The 27,497-nt window shown below is 48.6% G+C and overlaps 2 protein-coding genes and 1 non-coding gene across 3 annotated transcripts; 2 read left to right on the top strand and 1 right to left on the bottom strand.

Moving 5' to 3' along the window:
- Window positions 1-2,414: 2,414 nt before the first annotated feature.
- PIDD1 (p53-induced death domain protein 1) lies at window positions 2,415-17,967 on the bottom strand. The gene is made up of 16 exons (XM_074918647.1): window positions 17,943-17,967; window positions 16,763-17,110; window positions 14,608-15,021; window positions 13,685-13,888; window positions 12,777-12,831; window positions 12,371-12,572; window positions 11,563-11,691; window positions 11,065-11,244; window positions 10,038-10,185; window positions 8,914-9,049; window positions 8,530-8,680; window positions 6,876-6,999; window positions 5,597-5,715; window positions 5,063-5,170; window positions 3,990-4,195; window positions 2,415-3,263 (listed from the first exon to the last, which is right to left on the bottom strand). Exons 1-16 carry the CDS (start codon window positions 17,965-17,967, stop codon window positions 3,026-3,028), a joined length of 2,787 nt encoding a protein of 928 aa, XP_074774748.1. The 3' UTR covers window positions 2,415-3,025.
- Window positions 17,968-21,512: 3,545 nt separating this feature from the next.
- RPLP2 (ribosomal protein lateral stalk subunit P2) lies at window positions 21,513-26,673 on the top strand. Its single transcript, XM_074918298.1, has 5 exons — window positions 21,513-21,611; window positions 22,123-22,246; window positions 23,971-24,019; window positions 25,710-25,808; window positions 26,223-26,673. Exons 2-5 carry the CDS (start codon window positions 22,124-22,126, stop codon window positions 26,297-26,299), a joined length of 348 nt encoding a protein of 115 aa, XP_074774399.1. The 5' UTR covers window positions 21,513-21,611; window position 22,123; the 3' UTR covers window positions 26,300-26,673.
- Window positions 24,178-24,310, top strand: LOC141966278 (small nucleolar RNA SNORA52). The gene has a single exon (XR_012634572.1). It is a non-coding gene; the product is annotated as a small nucleolar RNA SNORA52 (small nucleolar RNA).
- Window positions 26,674-27,497: the final 824 nt, after the last annotated feature.

Genomic DNA, 27,497 nt, shown 5'->3' with positions numbered 1-27,497 from the left:
CCTGGTTGAAATTTTTTGGAGGAATTTTGGATGCATTAGGATTATGCACAGTAAAAACCACAAAATTTTCCAGATCATCAGTAGGACACTGTAAGGTGCCTAACAGGCCCCAGGAAAAAACAGATAGCTGGTAAGGGAAAAAGACTACCTCAGTATGTGAAGAATTCATGAAAGAAGCCAGAAAGGAAAGAAATCTTTTGATTCAAAAGATAAATGCCCTGTTCAGGGTTTTTTCTGCTTTAACCATCTATTGCAACTGTCATCAGCATTTCCTGGCCATAGCAACTGCGGGCTTGCGAAGGAGTTACTGTGCCTCAGAGAGATTATTGATAAAGATAACACACCTGAAAATAACATGCTTTCTGTTGACTCTTGTCCCGCTCAAATATTTGCTGCCAAGTCAGCTGAAGGAAAGCGCAGTCGGATGGTTGCTCTGATTTCCCACCAGCACCTCCATAGCCTCAGCTGGCTACTTGCTTCAGTGTCACTGCATGGAGAAAACCAGATGCCAGTGAGGCAGCCCAGCCCAGCAGTAAGAGACTGGAGATAACAATATTTTTCTTGGGTAGTTACTTAACTTCCCTTAAGTTAACGGCCCAGATCCCAAAGAGCTGTTCTACTGATGATACTGTCTAGGGTTTGGTGTCTCCTGTCACCTGGGCTGGTTGTAGCCCACATCTAGAGTAAGCCTAAACACCTAGCACCAGCCTCCCTCTCCTAGCCCAGTTGGTTATGTGGAAGAGCTGCTGATGCCTGTCTGAGGTCTCTTCAGCACTGCCTAACTCGGCTGTTGCCTGGCCATCACCAACAGAAAGCAAAGTGCAGCCTGGCTTCATCCCGCTGCAGCAGTGGATGCTGCTTTATGCGACCTGTAGCCTTCCTTAGGCTGGCTTTGGCTAGACAAAAGCCTCCTGCACCTTCACCAGAGGCCAGGCTAAGCCTATGCGCTGGCCCCTCTAGATTAGCCTTGTTGCTCCCTAGCCCTGCTCCACCCGAGCCCTAGTCATACGCTCAGCTAGTCAAACCCATGCCCTGAGTGTCGTTTCCTGGCTTAGCCCCTCTGCAGCAAAGCCAGGCTACTTGCAGCCTGTCGCAAAGGAGCTTTTCTCCCACTTCTGTGCAGCACCGCCAAGCTCACCTGTGTCTTTCTGCCGGCAGGTTTAAAGGGACCTGGCTCTATCTGGAGGCATTTATGGATTAGCAGACCACGCAGTGAAACAGTGTTTATTTTATTTCCAGTGAGAGCAATATGCCCAAATGCATCTCTCCAAAACAGGAGGAAAGAACAAATACCTCGTTGGTATACATCAAAATTACAGACAAGAACATATGACACAGGCTACCAGAGAAAATGTACATTCAGAAAAGAACTGCTGACTTGAACCCAGCATGAGACGTGAGGGGCAGCATGGCCTAAGAAATCAGATCTGAGGAAGGAAGTCCCTGGGCCCACGGTGACAACTCAAGTCTGCACGTCCTTGTCCAGTGCTCTGGACTAATCACTCCATGGCCTGAGATGACAGTATGGCCTTAGAAGAATTCTGAAAGAAAAGCAGAACAATTTTATGCCTCTCTTTCAATTGCACTGATGGCAGGTCTGAAACATGGCATCAGGGAAACCACGGATGGTTCTTCACAGGGGGAAGAAAACACCAGGATTTCTGAGACCTGCAGCTGCCCGTTGACTTTGGGTGTTGCAACCTGGCATTTTTATACAGACTTCTGTTTTTCAGACTGAGAACAGCCCTTTATATATTGCTTACAGAGTTAGGCTGAATCCAAATCTGTCTTGAAAGGGTTGAATTTATGTAGATGACAACCGTCTTTCAGAAAACTTGCCTGAAAATTCCCACTGTCATTAGTGGGTCATTAGTTGAGACCCATCATGAGATGGAGAACAGGAAGAGGAGGGCAACTCAGTAATCATTGTCTGAGCAGTTAAAAAGCAATAAATACTTCCAGCCTTATACAAGATATACAGACTGCAAAACTGGGAGCTCAGCTCTGCACAGTTCATGCCAATCCCACAGCACTGCCTATTTCACAGCTGGTCAGACCAGTTTTTAAAATGCAAATTTAAGTCATGCTTTTCAGCAGACTTCACAAGGGGTCACACCTTCACTAATACGGGGGCATATTTCACTGGAAGGATGTGAGGAATATTCCTTTGAAACTGCAAGGAATATTTTTCACTTAAATTAGAGTCTCTCCCAGAACAGTGGGGTTATGGATTTTTACTTATTTGTAAAATAAAACTGGAACTCTGTCAAAGACCAGCAGCATGTAGGTCTCATCTAAAAAGCCTGGCAGGTGCAGCAGCCTAGGGACAATGTGAAATTTCATTTGTTCCAAAATTGCTTTTGGAGCAAAACCAAAAACAAGAGCAATTTTGCTAGAAATTAGTTTCTTTTCTTTTCCCCACACATACTTAGATTTTGTTTTGGGCTTGAGGGAACTGTAAGAGATTTGGCAGAAAATAGAAAACATTTTCATGGGAAATATGGTTCACATTTTCAGGTTAACAAAACACATCATTAACAAAAACGGATGAACAGTCCCCACTGCACCACAGGCCTTCATAAGACGATTGCACCTTCATTTCCCATCAAGCACATGAGCACAAACAGACCCAAATGCTCACACCCAGTGTTTCCAACACAGTTTCAGGAATAAGTTATAAATAAATATATGTAACATGAATATTAATTCATTAAAGGCTACTTTAGCCACTACTCATCTGACAGACACTTCAATCTCTGAATTTCTCCATGTTTCTGAAATCTAAAGCTCAAGGTCAAGAAGCGGAATTACAGAAAAGGCTCATACACACACTAAAAACCACCTGGGATTGGCAGAAGCGGCATGTGAGTGCAGACCCAGGAGAGCTCAGTAGTCTGCTCGCAAGTAAATCAACGTCCAGCTCCTCGGGAAGAGGCTGGCCCTTGAGGCTGGAGCAGCCCCAAGACATTGTCACTCCGGGTAGGCGGCGGGTCCCCATATGAAAGACAGTTCTTTCTGGTAGGTGCTACATCATAGCTATGGCAGAGTCCTCAGCGCTGCTCTCCTGCTCCAGGCCCACGCGGCGGATGGACTCCCTGTATTTCTGCCGTCCCAGCTCAATGATGGTTTCGACCTCATCAGCGATGTCCTGGCGGCCACTCTCTTTCATGGCTGTAATCAACTTGCTCACACAGTCAGGATCCTCTGAGTTTTGCTGAGCCCATGAAAAAAGCATGTCCAGGATCTGCTTATTAAGATCCTCTCTGAAGAAAGGGGGAAGCACAGAAGTAACCAACACACTCTCATGCTGGGCAACCCAAAGAGGATTACCTGAGTCCTAGCCCATGACTGGAGCCCCAGAGAAACTATCCAGACACACAGGCCTGCCTTCTCCCCACCCATCATACAGAAGTCGCTGTTCCTGCACTAAAATCTCTCTGGGAAATATTTTCCTAATGAAAATGTCAAATTAAAGCATTCTGCTCTTGAGTGTAAATTCCCCACAGGAACAGTAGTTTGGTCCTAACAAGTCTCATTCTTTCCTACGGCACTGGCTTTTTGGTCAGAGTGCATGTCTCATGATGTACCACAAGCTCTTTCTGAATAAAGATGATATTCACAATTAATGCCATAGACCACTGCCCATTGTCAGAGATGGAGTCTGGCCAGGAATCCAGATCACAGCACAAAACAGGAATGCAACCCATCTGAACTACAAAGATCATCACGTTTGTTACTTCCCACTTTTGTTTTTCAAACAGAAAGCTTTGTTTTATAAGGGCAAGAGAAAATAATCTTCTTACCATAAAAAAGGTAATGTTTTGGGAAGAACCATTAGTCAACCCCTCTTTTATCCAGCAAAACAATTCCAGTAGGAAAACTTTCAACCAGCCAAGCATTAATTTACGCTGTGACATTGCAGATAGCTAGACAGACAGACAGATGGACAGATATAATGCATGGCTGTTGATCACTGTGCCCTGTCTCACCTGTTGTTGTACCCTATGCGCTCGATCTGCTGATAGGTCAAGCCGAGGTGGAGGCCGAGGGTCTGCCAGTCCGCTCCCACGCGCCTGGCGATGCTCAGCAGGTTGGCCTGGGTCAGGTAGCCAGTCTCGGCGTTGCCCAGGTTCAAAGGAGGGAAGGAGAAGCCGTTCAGAGGACTGGGGTTCTCACCCCAGCGGGGTTTCAATCGCTGTGTCACAGAGAAGAGAGCGAGAACATGCTAAACAAATTGGTTTTGTAGAGGATGTTGTCTGGCCATTCAGTCTCCACACTCCTACTGGGAGGAAGGAGCACTAACACCGGCCAATGACCAGCAATGCTCACTGCCTCTGAAAAATATCACAGAATCATAGTGCTTACAGTCAGAGCTCACACTGCAAATTTCCTGTCTTGTCTTTACAGAGCATTTTTCAGTGAACCGTCTCCCCATGAGAAACCATCTCCTCAGCGGTAAGAGGGCAATTACGTTCAGGTTGCACATGTCAGAAGGGGATGTGAGATCATGGCACATGATCTGAAGGGAAGCATTCAGCCTACAAAGGTATTTATTGTTTTAAGCTTCTCAAAAATCAATTAAATTCCCTAAGCAAAACTTTCTCACTGTAACACAAAGCCTAGCCTTTAAACACTCAACACCTGTAATTCAAATCCAGCCTAACTACCTCAACCTAGACCTTTCTTTTGCCCTGCTGCATGAGCTGTGTGACTAAGGGATTTACAAACAAAACACACACTTCCCTTAATTACAGTGAGCTTCCTCCTGTTCTACATCCCTCATTCATTCAAAGGATCCACCCTCTCTGACCACCCCTCCAACAAGCCTGTGCTTGACAGGCAAGATGAGCAGGAGATGGAGAGCACTCCCAGCTAGTCATGTTTCTCTTTGCAGAATTGCTCATGGGAGTGGGGAATCTCCACCATGACATGGTTGGGCAGCCACTTCTTGCAGTCATTCATTGCATCTATTCTCATGGAGGAAGACAAAATTAGCTGAGCAGGAAGGCTGTGCTCTTACCCCATCCAGATTAATTTTTCTGTAGAAAACAAAACCACTCACAGGCAGTTTGATGGGCAGAGTAGCGAGCCAGAGGGAGTCTGGTCCTTTCCTCCTCCTCCTGGCATCTTCAGGGACACTCTCGGGAACTGCGCCTCGGTAGAAAGAGACCTTTGCAAACAGAAAGCAGGCAGCGAGGCTCAGATTGAAGCACAGCAGCCAAGTCTGTTTGCACCGTGCCTTTTCTGTCTGGGAAATAATGAATTCAGCATTTCTCACCTGTCCTCAGTCCATAAATACAGTCTCCCAATTAAGTGCAACAGGGAGGAGCACTGAGGTTCTGCCATAAAGGCTGGACCCACTGCCAACACCCCAAGAGTTAATGGCAGGAATGTAAGTCAGAGAGCTAAGTGATGAGTGATCCTTCCAGACTACTCTTCTTGTTTATTCAGGGGTTAGTCAGTGAAATGCAAAGCCAAGGGAAAGAGGGGAGGGGAAGAGTCATGCCCAGCACTCAGAGATTATTATGAGGAGCATTGTAAAAGCAATGATGATGATGAAGGAGGAAACAAAAAGTCAGTGTAACTGCTTGCTCACCTGGCCTTTTACAGCTTGGCCTTTCCTGTCTACAGGGGAGGTCACATAGATTTCCTTCATGTTCTTCAAGTGGGAGTAAAAAATAAACGAGAGACATCCATCCACGCAGTCGGGGCGATCTGTGCAGAAAAGCAGCAAACACTCAACCTGATGCTGCAGAAAAGTGTGCAGCTTGTCAAGTCTGGCCAACAGCCCATCGTCCACGAGCAGCCACCATGCTACTATCTACTCCTACTCATGCCTGAAAGAATTGTAACCCCCGACTTTCTTGCTGGGTGACAGGGGAAAGCAGAAATCACTGGCTGTGGAGAAAGCAAGTCCTACAGGTGAAAAAGGAGAATGGCCACAAGGTGGAGATCAAGTTCAAGAACAGAAGGCAAGGCAGGGCAAGGTGTTCTGATGGAGTCAAGACCCATCCTTGGTCCATTCTACCCCTTGGAGGGTAGAATCATCTGCAATAACATCTTGTAACACACAAAAATAGGTCACCCATCTCTTCACCATTTCTGCAGTGGGTGCAGAAATAGGAATAGAGCTAAAGGAAAATAATTTAATCAGGTACAACACTCATATACGTAATTATCTAGAAATTAAGTTAGGTTAGAGTCCAGCCTAAATCAGGACAGAGGGACAGACTCTGGCCTCGTGAACTCCACTGGAAGACCAGCGCATTTTATTATTCTTCCTAGAGTTGTGCTTAATTTACACCAATGAAACTGAGCTGTACATTCAGGTTTTGCAGCAAATGGGTGTCTGCAGCTGTACCAGGTTCAGACACACTGGGGCAAAAACCATCATCTTAAGTTTTGGTTCTGCTCCCTCTTTCCTTCTCTTCTAATGATTCCATTAGGGGGAATTCTTTGCGCTGGATTATTTCAGAAATACCTTCTCCAAAAAAGTATCTCTCTATGTGTTCTCTCAGAAATGGGCAACATTAATTAGATCACCATGGGCATTCTGGTGCGGTGTCTAAGATGCCAGAAAAAGGGCTGCAGAAGCAGATCAGTCATAAAATAAACATGCTTGGCTATTTCCCTCTGCAGGCTACAACAGCGTGAGAGGAAATGAAAGCCTGCAAACAGCACTTTCATAGGGAAAAGTAGACACAAAAGTTGGGTGACCAGAGAATGTGACAAAGTCAATGTCAATGGGCTGGCTGCTGTGAGAAGCATGTGAGCATGGAGACTCCATGCCATGGAGTACAGCCCCCAGCAGAAACGTGCCTGGGGCTACAGAAGCACAAGAGTTAAGAGCAGAAAGGAGCCCAGTACTACCATACCCATATCGATGCTGATGCCGTGCTCAAAAGCTGCAAAAAACTGCTCTCCCTCAAACATCTCCACCATGTCGGATGGCTCAGGTCCTCGATAGCGGTCCTGCAGCTTCTTCAGCACTGGGTCAACCTGACAAGGGTGACAACACAGGAGCCCATGTTTGGTCTGAAGCACGTCTGTCCCCTCACCCACGTCCCTACGCCCACGATGCTCCTCTCACCTTCAACAGGGAAAGTCCATTTTACATAAAAAGGATGTAAACAAATGAACAAACCCCCACCCTTCCTATCCCAGGTACCTTCACTACAGACAAGGAAGAGGTGCTCTGAGTTTTGTGGCTTCCCTGTTTCTTTTCTCAAGTAAAAAGCAGAAAAGCCTATGTGGACTAACGACGATAGGCCATCCCAAAGCTGCCATTAAAAAAGCATTTTCAGCAATGTCTTTATCTTTGTAACAGGTTAGTAACCTTCAAAGGCAGGGAGGGATTTACTTGCTTATCCCCCTCACAGTATGCCATTAAAAGACATTTTCTCTGCAAAAAGCCACATGCTACAATAGCACACAGCTGAGGGCAGCAGAAAGCTCATTTTGGCTTTGCAGCCTGTGATCACACTGTCAGACCTGGGGTCTCAGAGGCACTGCAAGAGTCATCCTAGAGCCAAAGTGTCTATTCTTCTATTTCTAAGAGTATACATTCTCTCTGGCAGGAATAGAGACATCCCCAGGCCCTGATCTCACTCTGAGTGCCATTGCTGCCGCCTCTGGGAACAATTTTAGCACAGAATGCAAGACATAAAAATTCCTTACAGATGTTTATGCCCACAGGCCATTTCAATACAGGAGAATGAATAAAGAAAAGAAGGAGCAACCAGATCAAAGGGTTATGCAGAGAGTTGACTATGCAGCCCAGTTCTGGAAGTCTGATAAAATAAGCCTCGCCTCGCTGAGCTGCGCTCTCTGTCAAGGCACACGCTCTACAAACACAGCTGCACGCTTACTTTGCTGACAGCTGAAGCAACACTGCTGAGGGCTGAGAGCCCCAGGGCAGAGGCAGCAGAAGAGAATGTGCAAGCGCTTCACATCTCCTTCTGCACAAAATCAACCAGATTAGCTCAGGCTAACAGCATAAACTAACCTGATGTTGCACTGAAGCAGATTAAGGAGGGCTCATGTGTTCTGTTCCACTGCTTGGACTGTAAACAGCAAGGAACATCAGCAGGAGCACCAGTTCTAACCACGTCAGCTAAGAGCAGAGCAGTGCTTCTGCCCACGCTACCAGCCCGTGTCAGACAAGTGATGCGTTAGCTTTAATATCTTTGACTGAAGTTTAAGCCAACAATGTTTTGCCTCATGTTTGCTGGTCGCTAACAGCACGCACATGGCTAATTACTGCAGCTCAGATGGTTTTAGCAGCCCAGTCCTCAAGGTTCACAGGGGAGGAAATCACTGCACAGCACCCACCACTGCATAGAATGAGTTTTCCTTCTTTCCCCAGCTCCCAGTGAGTTGGTATCACACCACCAACCCAGCGTGGTGACAGCATACCCCAGCCATGACCCTGGGGCAGCGAACAGCACCATTTGGTGCACTGCTGCCCTTACATCCTACAGAGGATGGCCCGGGAAGCTCAGGAGCAAAGCTACACAACCCAGATCAGACCTTGTGCTTGGGGACACACTGTAGCAGGACTTGCTCGGGGTCCTTCTTCCTCTGCAGAGCAATGAAGTTCACCTGGTACATACGCAGCCGCTCATAGACTTTCTTGGCAATGCCTCCAATGTAGGTCTTGGTGGTGTACCACAGCCAGTACCTTGCAGACAAGGAATTAAGAAAAAGGAGGGAACTTGCCTAGGAAGAGAGGCCAATGTCACACCTACGAGACTATAAAATACGATGGGTATAGAGACAGAGTCCTAATCTGGGCCTGATTTGCAAAGGGAAAAGGGAACAGGTAAGGTTGATGGCATGACGCCTGGTCAGAATGTGGGAAAAGCAAGGCAGAGGAACATCTCATTGTTTCATCAGGACTAACCCTGCACTCACCAGGAGAAGTGGGTGACTTCAAACACTGCATAAAGATGGGTGAATTCCAGCACCACCTGACTAGTAATGTCATCCCAGGTTTGGCCCTCCAGGTCACCATGGAGAAGATGCAGCCTCGACCGATCCAAATTTAGCCCTAAAGACCACAGCGATCAAGAGATGCCATATGCAGCAGAAGCCTTCATTCACAGCTTTACAAATCCAGCCACAGTTCTGGGTGATTCACTTCATAAAAGCACCAAATTAAGGCTCACGACCTTCTCTTCAGCATCAAGGACTGAACTTTGGTCAAAGAGCAGCAATATCCCAATGCTTCCAGAATATTCTGGCAGAATATGCAGACTTAAACTGATAGTGTGCTGGTTTTCACCAACAGATTCATTAAACAATTCCCATCACCAGTATCTGGGGTTATTAATTAAGTTCTGTGTCTTTCTAAATGTACATCCCACAGGCTTTTCAACCCTGATGCACTTCAGACATACAGGTAACAGGCAGTGTTACTATGAAGGCCAAGCCACACTCAAAAAGATGTTACTTCTTCACAAGAAAGCCAGAAAATAGGAAATTAAGAGACACAAAGTACCCAGCATGCAAACAGAGGAATCCCTGGCAAGGCTGTTTATGGTAGTGGGAAATGGCTTGGTGTATGATCGTACACTTTTAACTGCAGTGGCTCAGCACCTGATTCATGATCAAGGAAGTAAGAGCGAAGGCAGACTCATGGAGGGAGCATCTTCATCACCTGCTTCAAGCTACTCCTAATCACAAATCAAAGCCCTCTCCCAAAGCATCTCCTCAGTTGGCAGAAGTGCCTCTCCAACCTGTCTCACCAAACCCAGCAGTCTAAACACCCATGGAATTTGGCAGAGAAATCTATTTGCCGAGGCCACTCTCCCAGCTCGTGCTACTGGTCTGTGAAGACCAGTGCTGGTCTGCTGGACCTGAATTACCTTCAACCTCACCAACCTGCACCACCACTCACTCAGCAGACACACCCTGCTGTTCCTGCAGGAGAAGCAGCAAGCTTCACTAGTGACAGGAAAGGCTAACAAAATTCCCAGCTTGTCATTTGTAGGCTTTTTTACGGCATTTGTCTTTTGCAATTTTGAGAATAAACTGACCTGTGACCCCAGGTGGGAGGGGCAGCTGAATTCTTACTGGCCTGAGAAAATCCACCAGGGAGTCCTGGGAGAGGCAGAGCAGGGGACTGGCTCTGCAGCCTGCATCGGCCGTGAGTTCCTCTATCTCTTCTGCAGAGACTGGCAGCACCTGGGCATGAGACAGCACAGTGAGTGGCACAGTCCAGCACCCACATTCCCACACCGCTCGCTCAGTGCCCCCAGCGCCCAGCAGGCAAACACGGCTCTTGGCTCAGGGCCTGCTGAGCAATGGAAGCACAGCGAACTTTGGCTGAAGTCTGCTCTAATACTGGTCTCAACCTGGCAAGCTGGGGCACACCAAGGTATTACAATAGCATTTAGCACTATCTAGCAACTCTACAGAATGATTCATTTTTGTGGGGTGGCTTTAGAATTAGATCCACATAAATCATCCCCCGCCAGTCTCAGTCACTGAGCTGTCTTGCCATGCTCAGTATGTTTTGCAGGGGAGCAAGAGGCAAAAAAACTCCTCGTGTTCCCTCCACAGCAGCTACCTGCCGGTCGGTCGGGGGAGCACTGGCAGAGCCCCAAGATCCTCCCACACACAGGGCAGGTGGAGCACGGCCCATTCTGCGGGCAGGGAAGCTCAGACAGAAGGTGATCTGAGATGGGTCACCCCACGAAGCATCCACGTCAGACACCAACCACCCTAGGGCGGACATCTACACCAGGGCAGGGTCAGGCTGGCTCTGAGGAAGGATTTCTGTGCAGAAGGGGCTGTTGGGCGTTGGAATGGGCTGCCCAGGGCAGGGGGGGAGTCCCCGGGATCCCTGGAGGGGTTGAAGAGTCGGGCTGACCCAGCGCTGAGGGATCTGGTGGAGTTGGGAACGGTCAGTGCTGGGTTAACAGTTGGACTGGAGGAGCTTCAAGGGCTTTTCCAACCCAGGTGATTCTGTGATTCTGTGATCTCACCTTCAGCTCCCCTATGTGGCACGGGACAAAAGCCGTGCTAGGGCTTACCAAAGCTTGGTTTCTAAAACATACATACCTGGAGCTTGACACTGCGAGTCTCTTCAGTGACTCCAGGTGGAAAGGTCACTTTGATGCTTGGATCCACGCTGGAAAAGAGCAATGTCCCCTCTGTTGGCACTTTGCATTCATTTTGCACAAGTCGAGACACAACAAGGAACCAAGAGAAGTGAAGGACACTACAGTGAGCCACATGCTTCTGTAACAGAGGACAGGGAAGAAGAGAAAACATACAGGCATATAACATAATACGATAAAAGCAGGAAAATAAGTGCCAGTAACAGCCAAGCAGGTGAAAGCCCTAGAACAGGGATGAAGCATGGCAGGCTGCAGCTCATCACCTTCAGGAGGCACACCTCCATGGGAGAGGAAACCTGGAGCTGAAATCCACTACATTTTATAGCAGCTGGCCAAAACACAGCTCCTGAGATGTTTAAGATTGGCTCTGTCTTGGCTGGGCAAAACCAAAGAGGGTAACAGGAAGAATGTGTGTCACTCATCATTCCAATCTGCTCACCTTTGATTTTCTCTTCTGCTCCACTCCTGTTCTCAGATCACTCCAGCTCTGCCCACTGAAGGTCCGAACCACCACCTCACGCTGGTGAAGGGTTTGAGGGGAGGTATATGGCATCCAGATCTGCACCTCCTGGCAAAAAAGGGTTCCTGTGAGACACCAACAGAGGATAAAACCAAGCCTAGCTCTGCTCTGTGGCTTCCTGTGCACAAAAGAAGGGGGAGGTTGAAGCACAGCCTGTGTGCAGGGAGTGAAGGAGGAGATACAGGAACCTGCTCTGTCCTGCAGCCTCCAGGGAGGTGACAGGAGATGTCAGGTCCGCTATGCAGTGTGACAGCAGGGGAAGTTCAGCAGCTTGTGGGCAGAAAGGGCAAAGCAGCTTTTGCAGTGAGCTGCTGTCAGCCATGACAGCGCTGGTGGTGTAAGGACTCACCAGCTTGATTGAAAACCACACAGTCAGACTTTTAGGGAAGGATGTGAATCCCTTCTCCTTGCAGGCTAAAGCCAACTGCTGTAACAGCACTTATCTTCTGTCACAGAGGGAGGGTTGTGAGTGAGGAAGGTTATAGCTCAGCTTGAGCAGGAGCAGTGGGGAAGGTAAAGGAGCCAGACCAGCACAGTGCCAGAGAATCTGGCTGTGTCCTTTCCAAATCTTTGCAGTGGGGCTTCCTTAGAAGGCAGTTCTGCAGCTACTTAAAAGCAGCAGTGATGGGGGCAACTGTCTCAGAAGTCCCAAGACACTCTCTCAGAAGACTCTGCCAAGCTACTGCCGAGGCAGGTTGATCAGGAGGTGGCCTGGATGTGTCCTCACCTGCTGGAATTTGAGCCCATGAGGCTGCAGCTCCAGGACTCTACTTAGCAGGACATCATGGTGCCTCAACTTTACCCACCGAGGGTCTGGTGCGAGGGTTCGGAAGTAGATCTGCAGGGGGTCAGAGGCAGCCCCCGGTGGAAAGTAGAAATGGATGCCACAGGCCAGGGCCACTCTGCAGCCTTCAGAGGTGACAGTGAAGCTTGTAGAAGAAATGCATGAATGTATGACAACGTGCAATGACTTCAGCCCTCCAAAAATCAACAGAAGAATCTCCTACCTTGTGTCTGACTGGCCTGCTGAGGCCAAAAGCTCCTACACACATGTGCAATACCCACTATGCACCAGTCTTGTCTGGCACCTTGCTATAAAACTGTAATAAAAATTCTTAATAACAGAGGCTTACCTGTCCTCTCCTGATGTAAGGAAGAGTCTTCGTAGCCCTCTGGCATTGGATTCATCTGTGGCAATAAGAAACTTTGGGTAGAAGGAGACAAAGGCTACTTATATCAGGATAGACAAGAAAGGCTGAACTTGCATTTCAATTTGGTTTAATCCTAATCTGATGGAAATCACTAAAAGAGCACTGCTCACACTGCAGTGGGCTTCTGATCAAGCAGCAGCAGGAGGATGGGAAGAGGCCTCGGAGTCCCAAGATACACTGGAAATGCTGATTTTCCCACAGGAAAACTCAGAAGCAGGGGGAATTACCAAATATTTCAGTCTATCACTCCTGCAGCTCTCAGGGCCATGTTTGATTGCCTGGGGCCACCCCTGCGAATCAGTGCTTGCTCTTGTTGAGCACCATTGGGAAACCCTGCTCAGATTCCTGCTCAATCACCTTCATCTTGGACAAAGAGCTGCTCCTCTGCAGCCTGGGAACTACAATAAAGTAGGAGGTAACTGCACAGCAGAATGACCTCTGTGCTCTCTGTGCTTCTAGCAAGAGCCACCACAGCCTTAGGGCCATGCAGCAAGTCCAAGAACTGGTGCTCACCTCTGCTAAAAAGGCTGGACTCCTTTATGGGCCTCTCCTGATCAGTTTCCTGTGAATCCCATTTTCACTTCCACTGTAAAACCTCTCCTAGCAAGCCCAATTCCAGGGAACACTGAGCCCTTCAGACTGGGCTTGGACTCGTAAAAACAGAACTAGTACTGTCTGTATCCCCGCAGCCTCGTCATTATTCCAGACCATTAAATACTGATCTGATTCCCTCCTGCTTGTCCTCTCTAACCCAAACCCATCGGTGAGTCGCTGAGCTGAGTGAGGGGACAGCTGAGCAGATGCCACAGCAGCAGAAGCTTTGCATTTACCAGCCTGCGGGGACGGCTCCGTTTCTCCTAAGGGATTGCCTCGGAGGTGCACAAACGGCAAGGTCTGGATCTCAGGGGGGACAGCACGGAGGCAATTGTTCTGCAGATCAAGTCTGGACAAGTTGGGCAGGCTGGCAAGCGAGGCAGGGACCGTCACCAAGAGATTGCTGTGGAGATGCAGCCGCCGCAGAGACTTCAAATTGGCTGCAGGTTAGAACAAGAAACGACCCCCGATCCGTGCTGTTAATTGCTTTGTGCGTCAGCTCCAACCCCGACCCCCCCCCCCCCCCCCCGCCGCTCTCCTCATCCCATGTACACACACACACACAATAAGGGAAAAGCACAAGAGCCCAACATCTCTTTAGTTCACAAAATAAAAGCGTCCAGGGAACTAGCCGAGAGGCAACACAGCCTCCTCTGTCCTCTGCTTTTCAGCACCCAGCTACGAGTATGGACAGAAGATGCTTCCACAACAGCATCAGCAACACCCCCGGGCCAAAAGTCATACGGGACCCACGAGCCAGGCAGCCATGCAGCACAACTCAGAGCCCAGTTCCATGGACTGGCACACGCCAGACAGCGCGATTTCAAGCCCAGATTTGCATCCCATCCAACCCCAGCTCTTCTGTTTCCAGTCCTGGGTGCTGCCCAAAAACAGCCAGGCCAGATCCTCGGCTATGGTAAATTGTACTGAAATCTTAGCAGTCTTGCTGATCCGCAGAAGCAGAAAGCACGGTCCAGGGAATTGTTAATGCTCAAAGGGACGGACTGAACCAAGCATGTTTCTTCTGGATATCCCTTCCACTTGCCACCTAACTGATGGTTTGTGCTAACAACTCTGGGGGCAGACACCAAGGGCCTTCAGGGACCATACCAAAAGCTCAACAAGCCCATGTCCTTCTTCTCCCCTAGAAAATACTGACCTAAGGAGTCTGGGATGCTCGATAAGCAATTCCCAGAGAGATCCAGCTCTGTGCAGTTGTGCAGATTCCCAACTTCTTCGGGGAGGAACTCCAAAGCATTTTCTGAGAGATCCAGGTCCCTCAGCACTGCCAGCTCCCCAATGCTCTGAGGTAAGTTCTTCAGCTGATTTTTCATAGCAGAGAAGAAAGTCAGCTTGCTCAGAGAGCCGAAGTCCTCAGGGAGTGTCACCAGGCTGTTGTGGCTCACTAGGAGCACGCAGAGGCTGGGAAGGTGGAGGATGCAGCCAGGCAAGGTGGAGAGGCTGTTGAAGCTGAGATCCAGGTGGGTGAGACAGCTCAGGTTCCCAACATCTGACGGCAGGCTTGTCAGGGAGCCACGCTGACATGAGCCAAACTCATCCCTGGCGTGCCCGCCTGGGTGTGGAGGGAAGAGGAGGAAGAGGTCAATATGCAGCAGGGATATCTCGCCAGCCTCATGTGAGACTCCTTAGCACAGAGACCCAGAAGATGGGGAGCTGCTGATCACAATGAGCAGCGCTGATTACAAAGTACTCATAGAGAAGTGTGTTTTCTGCTCCTTGCCTCAGTTTCCTGACAGTGAAAGCGGAATAATGGGGAAGATCTGTTACAAAATCAAGACGTGCCAGTCAACCAGCTGAGCTCTGCGAAACACATCCAGAGTCGAAGCTCAGACAGAGCCAGGCCACTCCACACATCCACCACCTGCCAGCAGGGTGGCCCATACACCTCCAAGTCTCCTGCTTTCCTTCCCTACCTCTTCCCCACCAGCACCAGTGGCCAACACACACTTTATGGAGTAAAGAGACATTCCCTCACCCACCAGGTTTTCGCCCATGCTGTTGAGGGAGAAACAGCCCCGAGGACTGAGATCTGCCTTCACAAGACTGGAGAGCAGATGTGAGGAAGCAGTGAAAATGTGCGAAAAAAGGCAGACAATTCTGTATTGTGTACACCAGACAGTGCAGAGAGGGAAGGATGCAAGTCCCCCACCCCAGCTTGTGACACTCAAACTGGAAAAGGGCTATACCCACAGAAAATAAGTCGAGCAAACAGAAGGCAACTTCCAAAAATTTCCATTTCTTCATTGTTCCCTCCTCTCTCTCCACTGTTGTCTATTTGTGTACACATACAGCAGAGGGCACCAAACATTTTTTTATGCTGCATAATGGTAAAAAATGAGAACAATCAAACTGATAAACACATTGTACTTTGTACCTAAGAAAATCTTTGTCAGTTATTTTATTGCCCTTCAGGATGCTCAGCATGTGCGTACATCTCGCAACACAAGCCTGATAAAAGGTATTGCCATTATCCTCACCTTACTAAAGAGGGAAAAGACAAATGAAATTATTCACATGAGAAATCTGTGGCAGATATAGAAACAAACATCAGTCTTTTCAGTTTTCAGCTAGAACCCTGAACTCTGACCACAAATTCCCCCTTCTTTCTCTCATTTCTTTTTAAAATTCTATCTCCCGAAGAGCAAATGATTCAGTCTGATTCAGACATTATACCATTTGTATTGAGATCTTCCTACAATAAAGAGATGAGAAAGTCAAAGAATGATCTAATATTTATAGGTCTAACAGTTATTACAGCCTGCCAAATTATGTTCACGCCCTGAGTCATATTTCTGATAAAATGTTGAGCAGCCTCTTCTGGTCTGTCTTGAACTCTGTTAAACCTACGCTCACCGACACCAAGCAAGGATTAAGCTAGGATTGACTCAGATGGAAACGCAGCAAAGACACCTCATTATAATCCCAAAAATTAAAGAGGAGCTGAACATTCCAACACCTTTCAATGCCCCTCTCCTTGTATTTACAGTTACGGTCTCTTTGCATACACAGTTTTATAACTGTGCAAAAAATGCTCTTCTAGAGGACGGCTAAAAGAAAATGTTGCCGCGTCAACCCAGCCAGACTCCAAAAAAACAGTCCCCAGGCAGCTGTAGAAACAAAGAAAGGAAATAAGAGTCTAGAGGCTGTACCTTGTTGAAATCTGCACGCAGCTCTGGGCAAGGCTAAGAGCCAAAGCTGTACTAAGGGGCACTCTGTCCTGCAGATGTGGAGAAGGATAAAAAAAAAAAAGCTGAGCCTAGAAAAGTTGGATGGCAACAGGCCCAAGAATTTACCTTTGAGCACCAGGGACTTCAGATGCTTCAGATGAGGAAGGATGCCCAGCGTGGTGCCAAGGAGGTGATCGTTGGTGCTGAGCCGGAGGAACTCCACCCGCACCACCTCTCCCTGCCGCCCCTCGAACAGCCGGACGAACCGGCGGCAGCCGTCAGGATACACATCCAGGTTCAGCCTGTTGTCTGCAAGGCAGGAGGCAGCGAGCGCAGGAGCCCCCGAAGCCCCCTCCCTGCACTCGTCCCTGAGCCCCAGCAGCTCTGCCATCTTCTGCGTCTCGTCCACGGGGTCCGGACATGCTCTGACTTGCCAGGCAGTCAGGCACCGGCAGCACCACCAGGCAGCCGGGACTAGGAGGAGGAGGAAAGATGGCTCTGAAAGAGAACACAAGTGCACGATGAAGGCCTCCTGCCCCAGCCCAGAGCGGCTGGAAACAGTTTACAATCACAGGAAGAGGGCAGGAGGGATTACACGCGTGTTACTGAAAGCTTTGTAGGCAGAGAGCACAGAAATGCAGGGTGATGGATGCCACGGAGGCTTCTCCTCCTAGGGAAAACCTCTGAGTTTTCCCAGCTGACATCTTGACAGGGAATGGAGCAATTACCCACCATCAGAATAAATAGCAATATTAACTTTAAAAGATATAAATGTAAATGCCTATGTCTTATGCAGATTTCAAAGTGCAGGAAGCTTTACAAGTGGAGGGGAAAACCAGTGCAGGGAGAGCTGAGCCAGGGCCAAAGCCCAGAGGCTGCCCACAGGCTGCCAAGGGTCCTCATCAAACCTGGCTGTGAGACCGGGTGCCGAGGGGATAAAACATAGATGAACATAGATGAAAACAGGCAAAGGGTAGCAGAGCAAACGTGGCAGGGCCAGGGAGGGGGTTAGAAAAGGCACATCCATGGCACAGGAGCACTGGACTGCACAGTGGGACTGGGGGTCTGGCAGATTTTGCCTCGCAGGGATGCTCCAATGCAGCAAACAGGGCATGAAGCCACGACCGGTTAGTTACCAACTAGTCCTTGTCTCCTCCCCTCACAGCACTCTCCATGGATAAAGGGCAAAAGTAGATATCACATAGTGCATGCTGAGGATTTAGTTCTCAAGGAGCAGAAGTATGAAATCTGAACAAATTAATTATTCCTCTGCCTTCTTAGTGTGAAGAAGCCTTCATCCACATACGGCTTTCAAAATCAGCCGCTATCATCACAGCACACTGGTAGTGCAAAGATGAGCAGAGGCACCACGCTTGCTTTTGTACCAGTAGTCACACACTTCCAAGTCCCCCATTTCTTGCTCTTTCCGCTTCCTTGATGTTTTGCAGCTCCTCCTGAGCTTGGCAATTAAACTACCTTATGGTGTGAGTATCAGGAGTTATTTTTAAACCCTGCCATGGATAAGTGAATGGAAGTTTCTTCTGAGTGAGGTGCAGAACCACAAAACAAGTTGTAACGGCTTTAACATCCAAGGCCAGCAGAAGGAAGCTGCAGCACCCTGGAGCAGGGCTTTTCGCGGGTAACCTGCGGGATGTGGCAGCACTGGCGCTCCCAAGGCACAGCCTGAGGGCAGCTGTCACAGCTCCCTGAAAGAGCGGAAACTTTGCACACCTGTGAGGACAGGAAGAACAGGTATGTGGAAACTACCGCTTTAGTAAAAAGGTAAGTATTTCTTACAAAAAGGCTGTGCATCACACATTCCTGAGGAAAAAAACCCCTCATCTGCTATAGCTTTGTAAAGCTACTGGTGGTGATGGAACCAGAGGGCAGTCCTGGACTGGCCAGGCTGGGAGACCCCAAACACAGCCTCAGGCTGTGCACAGGGCACCGGCAGGCACCTTCGAGCACAGGGACAGACACACAGACACACAGACACCCAGAGACAGACATACAGACACAGACACTCACACCCAGGAGTGTGCCGCCAGCTCCGGCAGCCCCAGGCCCCGGGTACACCCCCCCCCCCGGCGGGCCCCGAGGCTCAGCCCCCCGGGATCCCCCCGGCGGGCCCCGCAGCCGAGCGGCCAGGCCGCGCTTGTCTCACCCCTCCGCACCCGGTCCCTGGCACACAGACCCGGCCTAGGCCCGACAGCCCGGCCGCGCGGGCTTGGGCTCAGCTCAGGCACTTCCTGACAAGTTTGCAGGCAACGCGCCGCCGGGGCGGGACGAGCCGGAGGAGGTGCCAGATGCGGCGGGACAGGGGAAGGCGGCTCTGGGGAGCCAGGCCCAGGCCTCCCCCGTCACAAAAATATCAAAAAATGAGATTTTCCTAAAACCGCCACGGCCTCGGCACCCAGCCGGCCCCGGGGCAGCTCTCCTGGGCACAAACGTGAGCTCAGCCCGCGGGCAGCGGGAGGCAGGGGCAGCTCCTGGTGTTGTGATCATTCACTGCAAATTCAGGGAGAGAAACGTAGCGGGAGCAGCGAGGGGGTTACAGAATTTTGCTGGACTGTGGGTATCTCTAGGCTGGCTTTATTAACAACTCAGAGCTGGGCCATCACCTCAGGGAGTGGCAGCGCCTAACAGAAAGGCACCTTCTATATATATGATTCTACATAACATTCTGCAATGCAAAAGTCTTTGGTGTTTTCCCATAAACTCTCAGCTCCTGAGTCTTCATCAGTCTTAAAAAGTCCTGCAGCTTCAGGTGGTTCTCATCGTTACATTCCAATTCTTCTTTTGAAGCTCCTGCTCATTGGTGCAGACTTCGGTCTTCGTGGTTACTTATCTTCTTAAACAATCTTCATCATAATTCACTGTTAGACTTCTGAGAAAAACTCAGAATGTTCTATTTAACATACAATCTATGTTAACTACCTACCCTTTCCAAATTGTTTACTTTAAGTTAATCACTTATTCCTTATCTTTTGTTATATCTAAAACTTAGTACCTACGATTGATTTTTGTTAATTAAGCTTGACTGTGTTTTAAGCCAGCCATGATGAGGGCTGCACAGGGGACAAATGAGCAGTATTTGTGCTGAACTGTCGGTATTGTTCCTAGAGCACCTGTATCCTATTAATTAAACCTGTAAGATTAATAATTTATCAATTATTCCTACTATTAATAATATCCTAACAAAAGAGTCTCCTAAGAGCTTGTTCCTTTTAGAGAGGGATGCCGATTGGTCTAACACTGCATCCTGGCAAGGCCCCGAAGTGTTTGTGCTGCTCTCCATTTCCCTCAGAAGGGCAAAGCCGGGTTTGTCCCTAAGGACAAGTTTCCAGCTGATGCCTTGATGCTGTGACACAGCAGTGCTGCACCCTGGGAGAAGCACCCCTCGCTCAAAGCTGAGCACAAGCTGCACAGTGCCTGGAGGGAAATTTCTTTTTCCACAGGGAGTAAACACAAACCTCTGACTGCCCCATTGAAGCACTTCCCCAGTTAGGAAACTGGGAGCTCGGTGGTTGTCAGGCAGTACCAGTTACCGGAGGAGAGTCCTCTGAACCACGCAGGGGGTTTCTGGGGAGCCTCCAGGGCAGCAAGGCAGGGATAGCCAAAGCCTCCCCACTGCCCTGCTGCTGCAGCAGTCCTGATTTATTTGAGTCCAGTGGATTTTGGCACAATGTTAACTTTTCACTTTTCTTAATTTCCCTAATGCAGGAAGAAATCAAGTGAATCAAGCATGGGCAGGAACTCCCATAACCCCACCTGTGAGACCCTGCCACAGGGTTACTGACACCAGCCTCCTTGGCCGGGACAACCCCAGCAGCGCTACAGGCCTGGGGAGGAGCAGCTGGAGAGCTGCCAGTCAGAGAGGGACCTGGGGGGTGATAATGAGCCAGCATTGTGCCCAGGGGGCCAAGAAGGCCGATGGCATCCTGGCTTGTGTCAGCACTGGCGGGGCCAGCGGGGCCAGGGAAGGGATCTGAGCCCTGGGCTCGGCACTGGGGAGGCCGCCCCTCGCTGAGTGGGTTCAGTTTTGGGCCCCTCACCCCAAAAAGGCCATTGAATGACTCGAGCGTGGCCAGAGAAGGGCAACGGAGCTGGGGCAGGGTCTGGAGCACAGGTCTGCTGGGGAGCGGCTGAGGGAACTGGGGGGGTTTAGTCTGGAGAAGAGCAGGCTGAGGGGAGACCTCCTGGCCCTCTGCAACTCCCTGACAGGAGGGGGCAGAGAGGGGGGATGAGTCTCTGGAGCCAAGGCCCCAGCGCCAGGCCCCGAGGGAATGGCCTCAAGCTGCCCAGGGCAGGGTCAGGCTGGCTCTGAGGAAGGATTTCTGTGCAGAACGGGTTGTTGGGCGTTGGAATGGGCTGCCCAGGGCAGGGGGGGAGTCCCCGGGATCCCTGGAGGGGTTGAAGAGTCGGGCTGAGCCAGCGCTGAGGGATCTGGTGGAGTTGGGAACGGTCAGGGTGAGGGTCATGGTGGCACTGGAGGAGCTGCAAGGGCTTTTCCAACCCAGATGATACCGTGGTTCTGTGACAGGCCGCCCAGTCCCCGCCGTGGAGCTTTTCCTCAGCGGAAAGCCCTGTGCTTCCTGGGCGACCACGCCGACCCCGCCAGGGCACGGCACGGCCCGCGAGTGGCACCGCCCAACCCGCGCGCATGCCGCAGTTTTTGGGGAGAAAAAAAATAAATAAAGCGGAAAACGAGTTGCCGCAGCCCCGCGCTGAAGCGGTGGCGCCCCCCAACAGCCCCGTCCTGCGCATGCGCCACTGCGCGCCCCGGCGGCAGCACAGCCCGCGGCTTCCCATTGGCCCGCCCACTTTCCGCCGGCCTGGCCCAATGGCAGCGCTCGTTGTTGGGGGGTGACAGGAAGAAGGCCTTGCCGAGGCACCGCCCCTTCCCTTTCGCCGCCGCGCTGCCGCAGCGAGCGCACGTCCTCGGTCTCTCTTCCGCGCCGCCGCCTCCGCCCAAGTAAGCGCTGAAGCGGCGGCCCTGCACCCTCCCCACGCCCCGCGGGAACGGGCGCTCCCGGCCCACGCGCTCCGGCCGCGGCCGCCAGCGGGGCTCGGGCGGGGCCGCGTGGGGCCGGGCGGGAGCGGGGAAATGGCGGCCATGTGCTCCCGGCCTGGGCCCGGGGCCCGGCCTGCGGAGGGGTGGGACAGGCTTAGGCGAACGCCGCAGGGAGCCGGCGGTGAAGAGGCGTTCGGGTGCCGGCCTCCTTCGGGAGAGGGGGCGGAGTGGGCCCGGGCCCGGGCCGGCTGCTCCCCCGACGCCAGCGGTGTTTAACGGGCTGCCTTGTGCGGGGCCCCGTGCTGGCGGGCGGCCGGTACGCGGCCTCAGCGCCGTGGGTTTCCATTTAAAAGTAGAGCAAAACACTTGTAGCTGGGAGGGCAAGGTTTGCTTCGCGCCGTGAGGAGAAAAGCTTCTTCCAGCCACGCAGGGAGGTGATGAACGCTGAAGATCCACGTCTCTTGCTTTCCAGGATGCGTTACGTTGCAGCTTACCTTCTCGCGGTCCTCGGTGGCAATGAGTCTCCTACGTCAAAGGACTTGAAAAAGATCCTCGACAGCGTTGGCATCGAGACGGACGATGAGCGCATGAACAAGGTGGCATTGCCTCTTTCTGCAGATGGTCATATTCCTGTCAGCATCAGACACAGGATCTGGTCTTTGGCTTCAGTGTTTCTTTAGCTGCCTTGCTGTTGATCTAGTCTTACTTTGTTCAGACGTTTGATAGTCATTTATATGCGTGATTTCTAAAACGCTGGTTAACCAATCAACTATTTTTACAATGTTTTCCTATTTAACAGCTGTCATCTGCAAAGATGTTTGTGAGTTGTGGCAGAATTCTGACTGTTCAACCTATAAATTTTCAGTGGGATGGTGGTTGCAGATAAGGACGCATTGAAAATAAGTTCTGGTCTGACACAACGTGTAGTTTGCACTTCACACTTAATTTTGGCTTTTGGTCGGTATTGATTCAAAGCTAACACTTTAGAAGGCCTGAAGTTTAGTAATAAATTCTTATTTAGCGTACTGCAAAGAATCATTTGTTCCTTCACCAAGAAATGTAGGCAAATTATAACATGGATATTAAAAGTATTCAATACTAAGACGTAAGTAGATTTTGGAAGTTAATACTGAAATGGTTGTGTTGAAAACCAGGTTTTTTAAGAAGAGAGTATTTTAATTAGAATGTTTCTTGTGATATAATAGACTTTCAGCCTTGTGGACCTAAAAATAAATGGCCGGGGGGGGAAAAAAAAGCCAAAAAAAGAGTGCTCTCTCCTGACCCATGCTTGTATACAGAGTGCTTCCAGTGAGGTGGAGGAAGAACAGGTTACTTTCCCAGCTGGAGACAGTTTTTGCCATAGGCCCAACCAAACAATGGGTTGACTGAGCTGACAGCATCCTTATTATGGTTTGGGATGTTGGTTTGAACTCATGGTTTAAGCACCAGGTCTTTGGGCTTCAGCTTGTTTGTTTAATACCTTCATCAGTTTTCTCTGATCCTCCAATATCCAAAAAGCTTCTCTGGAGTTTGTTTTGGTCATAATTAATCCTTTTTTTATTTGCACGGGCTGTATCTTATGCCAGTAAAAACACCTTCCTTGCCGATGAAGCAAGCACACTGGCACAGCATTTCACAGATCACATGCTCTGTGTAAGCAGAAGGTGCCTGTTGTAAAGCTCTTCGGCGACTCGGCAGTGGTCAGCACTGACTCTTGGTAGAGGGACTCACCCCTAAGCTTGTGGCATTCTTTTTGTTTTTAAAGTGCTTGCTTGCTTTAGCAATTTTTGGTTTTGTGTTTTGCTTTCCTCATCCCTGGTTATACAACAATGGTAGTAAAACTGAAGTCGGGACTCTCTGTTCCAGTGCAAGGATACAATGGCCAGCTTGGCTGTAAGATTTGGTAAGGCTGAGGACAGGGCCCTGTGGTTTTTGGGTTAGGGCCCAGTGCTTCAGAGCTTCCCGCTGGGTATTAAGCAAGATATGTTAACAGTCCTTCAGAGACTAACAGACCATTAGTGGGGTTTCCTAATTGGCTCTGCAACGTCTGTGTATCCTTCTTTCTGCAAGGTCCTTGGATTCATTATAAATTTATTGTAACAGATCTCATGAAAATGCTCTCTCAGGAAAGTGTAAGAGACTTAGCTGAAGCTTCCATTTCAGTGTCCTTTTCCTTTCACTGAGAAATAAGGAATGTTGGGGCTGTACAAGCAGCAAGATAAGCAGGAGGAGGCACTGCACATAATGATTAATCAGTACTTGTTTAAATATAGCTTATGCTGTTTTGAAACTATTAACATTCTAAACTTAATTTACACAGGTTATTAGTGAGCTGAATGGAAAAAACATCGAGGATGTCATTGCTCAGGGTAAGTACAGTCTCTGAGTGTCACAGATAATTGTCTCTACTATTTTGGTAACGTAGACCTGAGAGTGTAGAATTGCTGCCAACACCCTGATTATTCATCAGTTCAGCTTTGCAGCTGAAGATTTCCATGCTGGATCTCAGCCGAAATGACTGAAATCCAGGTCCATTCTAATTCTCTGCAGGTCGGTGCCAGTACCTGCTGGGTTTCGCTTGTGGACCACATTAAACTGGAAAACTTAAGCACATATGAGCTTACTGGTAGTATGCTCATGACGTAGTTTTCTGGACATGTTGACCGGAGAAAGAATTAGCTGTACTTCAAGTTCTCTGGGAGATTTTTACTTTGTATTTACCCACTTGTGTGCACCAATGACATAAAACAGGAAGAACAGGCCATTAAATGTAAATGTCAGTTCACATGAGAGGTACAGTTACACCCTCAGTGATTAACACAATCCTCTCCAGTACACATCTCTTCTAGAGCTCCCCAAGTTTGGCATTTCTCTTACTTTAAGACAGGACTCTCTGAGTGCTGACTTCTGCAGAAGCTTGTGCTCTTACCTGCTGGCTTTTACCAAAGCTAGAACTTTTTAACGTTCATTGACTGGGTCATAGGGCTGAAATAAAGCAGAGCTGAGGTAGTGCAAAGGTTTTTGATTAATTAATTTTTTTTTTTTTTTTTTTGCAATTGCATAGGCACAAGGGAACTTTTGGGCATATATTTGCTTAAAGGTTGCCAGGACTTTGCCTGGCCTTGCTGTTATGAGCAATAACTGGACATTTCTGTCCATGCAGTCTGAACCTAAAAGAGCCATTATGCATGTGCTTACAACACACTTATGCCATCTCTTTCTGTAATAAAGTCGGTTGTTTCCTAGAACATACTGACATGCATATGAAACATGTTTGTTTACTTGGCTAGTTTATTGGAGTTTAAAGTAACAGAGAATTATTTAGAAACTGATTCCCAGAAACTGGAATACAGGCAAACATACTGTGTACGCAACCTCTGAATGCTGTGGGAGCCTTGGTATGTGAAAGGCAGATGCCAGAGAACTAGCTAGCTTTCCAAAGACAAGCATAAATCAGAAGTCAGTTTACTAATCTCAGAGGACTGCAGTAGGGTTCATAGGGTGCTGGAGAAGTTGTTTGAAATACTGTACTCTTGGCCATAAATAGATCTTTCCCCTCACCCCCTTCTCTCCTGTAAGTGTGATTCAGTCTTCCCTCACAGTTCTCTGTACCCTTAAAAAAGGGCAGGGGGAAGCCAGTGCTGCCTATGTTATTTTTGACGTATCTTGAAATTACGAATTTCTGGGTAGTTATGCTGTATTTAGAAAAAGTACAGGGTTTTTGCATGTGTAAAATGGATGTGTTTGCCACTGTTTTTATATGCAGTTTTGGGAAAAAAAAAATAGGGGACTTGTGTACAGAAGAGAACTTACTAATAATGTGCTGTCAAGTGTTCTCAGGATAAGCCTTTGTGAATCTCAAATTCTTGAGGTTTTTTTTCACAGAATGGTTTATACTTTCTTACCATGGGTGCAGCCTCTCATTCCTTTCAGCTAACAGCGACAGGTTCAGTCCATGAGACATAGTATCTGTGTTTTCTGCACCCTTGTATTTCTTCCTTTCACTTACCTCTGTGCTTGCGATGAGCATTTAAATACTTCATTTTCTGTCCCACACAGGTAACGGAAAACTTGCCAGCATGCCAGCTGGGGGAGCTGTGGCAGTCTCTGCTGGAGGGGGCTCTGCTGCTCCTGCTGCAGCTGCTGCCCCTGCTGCCGGTGAGTGCGAGTGCAGAGGCACTGTTACAGGGCAGCTTCGTTTTTCTCTGTTAAAATCTGAAAAATTGAGTGCAAATTTCAAGGCTTTTCCACTTTTGCAGTGCACTATGTGATTGAAGTGTAAACTGAACAGTTATTTTTCCTTGGGCAATCGGAAGCATTTGTTCTTTACCCACCTTAAGACCGGTCTGGCTTAGAATGGAGAACCAGACAGACTTTGCTGTATAAAGCATCTCTTCAACAGTAGTGTCTTTGTCTCCTTGGTGTTTATATTTGGCTGTTGAAAGGGAATGAGATGAACTGCAGAGGCTGAAATACCAACAACATGGAAACAGAGAACACCAAAATGTGTATCTTAAATCTGTGGGGTGAAAAATGTAAATAATGACCATTGGTCCTTTTTTTTTCCTTCAGCTGAGGAGAAGAAAGAAGAGAAGAAGGAGGAATCTGAAGAATCTGATGATGACATGGGATTCGGCCTATTTGATTAATTATTTGTTATAGAGAAAATATTAAAAAAATCTTTGTTTTAAATGTTTTTTTTAGTTTATTATCATAATAATTATAATAAGTGCTATTGGATTCAGACAGCTGTTCTTAAAATAGTTCCAACAAAGCTTTGATTTTTTTGTCTCTGAAACAGGTATATGAATTTTCCGACAAGCCATGGGAGTCAACGCACTTGAAGTGCTTAAGAAATGGCTCAGCTTGTCTGAACCTGGATGCTTGTTTTGATGCTGCTGTTTCATAAACAGTATGTGGAAGCTGAATCTACCTGATATTAAGTTCACCTTACTATTTTGCCATCCCACTTACTCAGGAAGAGTCCCATCTATTCAGCAATAAAAGGACTTTTATTTTTCAAGATCTGTTTAATCAGTTCCAAAATATGTGAAACTGAATGGACAGCAGGTCTGAACTAGCCCAGAAACATTAACATTTCAGAGCTAGTTATAGCAATTAGTTTTTGAAAATGTCTAAAGGCACCAATTTTGTTGCTATATCAGATTTCCAAGATCGAGGGACAATACCAGTAAAGTGCTTGACTCTGCTTGGATGTGACATCTGTATGCTTAACATAAAATCTAACAAAAAGCATTGCTGCATCCTGCTCTTCACAGGACACAGACAGTGCAGAGGTACCCACCCTACTGAATGGCTGTCCTGGGGGTAACTGGATGTGAATCACCTTGATCTGAACAAAAACTATTTTATGAGGAGAATGGTGGTTTTGGAGAACTGAAACTGATCTCTGGTGTGAGCAGAAGAATGCATCAGCTTGGGAGGACAGTAGATTTTGCTTTTATAAAGTGTATTCTGCTAGGAGATGGTTCTGGTAGGCAACTTACCCTGACTTCTACAGCAGTCTTTGCCTCTCACCATAAGGTAGAGTGCAAGTGGCACATGTGATGCTCTTCCCATACCCAGTCTCCACAGGTAGTGTCAAAAAGGTGTCCTGGAGCAGCCTATACTGAAGTTTTTCCAACATAGCTCTTGTTTTTTTTTCCTGAAACAACTATGTTGGTTATGAGTCATTGGACAAAGCGTGGCAAGTACTTCTGAGAGGAGGAGAGATGGGGGAAATCCAAGTAGGAAAAACTGTTTTAACTCCCTGTGGTGTACTGAGGGAGAAAATGCCCATGACTTCACAGCAGCCAAGGGAGAAAGTTGAAAGTTAGGTCCTCAGAA

This window comes from Athene noctua, chromosome 14 (assembly GCF_965140245.1).
Source record: "Athene noctua chromosome 14, bAthNoc1.hap1.1, whole genome shotgun sequence".
Taxonomy (NCBI): Eukaryota; Metazoa; Chordata; class Aves; order Strigiformes; family Strigidae; genus Athene; species Athene noctua.
The sequence above is the reverse complement of the archived record's forward strand: the minus strand, read 5'-3'. Positions and strand labels throughout refer to the sequence as shown.

Bases quoted from the DNA above. Each gene is read 5' to 3' on its own strand.
- RPLP2 (XM_074918298.1), top strand. From the start codon at position 22,124: ATGCGTTACGTTGCAGCTTACCTTCTCGCGGTCCTCGGTGGCAATGAG. The intron at 22,247-23,970 runs GTGGCATTGCCT...TAATTTACACAG, and splicing joins ACGATGAGCGCATGAACAAG to GTTATTAGTGAGCTGAATGG. The intron at 24,020-25,709 runs GTAAGTACAGTC...TGTCCCACACAG, and splicing joins CGAGGATGTCATTGCTCAGG to GTAACGGAAAACTTGCCAGC.
- PIDD1 (XM_074918647.1), bottom strand. From the start codon at position 17,967: ATGATAGCGGCTGATTTTGAAAGCC. The intron at 13,889-14,607 runs GTCAGTATTTTC...TCTAACCTGCAG, and splicing joins GAGCATCCCAGACTCCTTAG to CCAATTTGAAGTCTCTGCGG. The intron at 5,716-6,875 runs GTATGGTAGTAC...TTTTCTGCACAG, and splicing joins CGGCATCAGCATCGATATGG to ATCGCCCCGACTGCGTGGAT.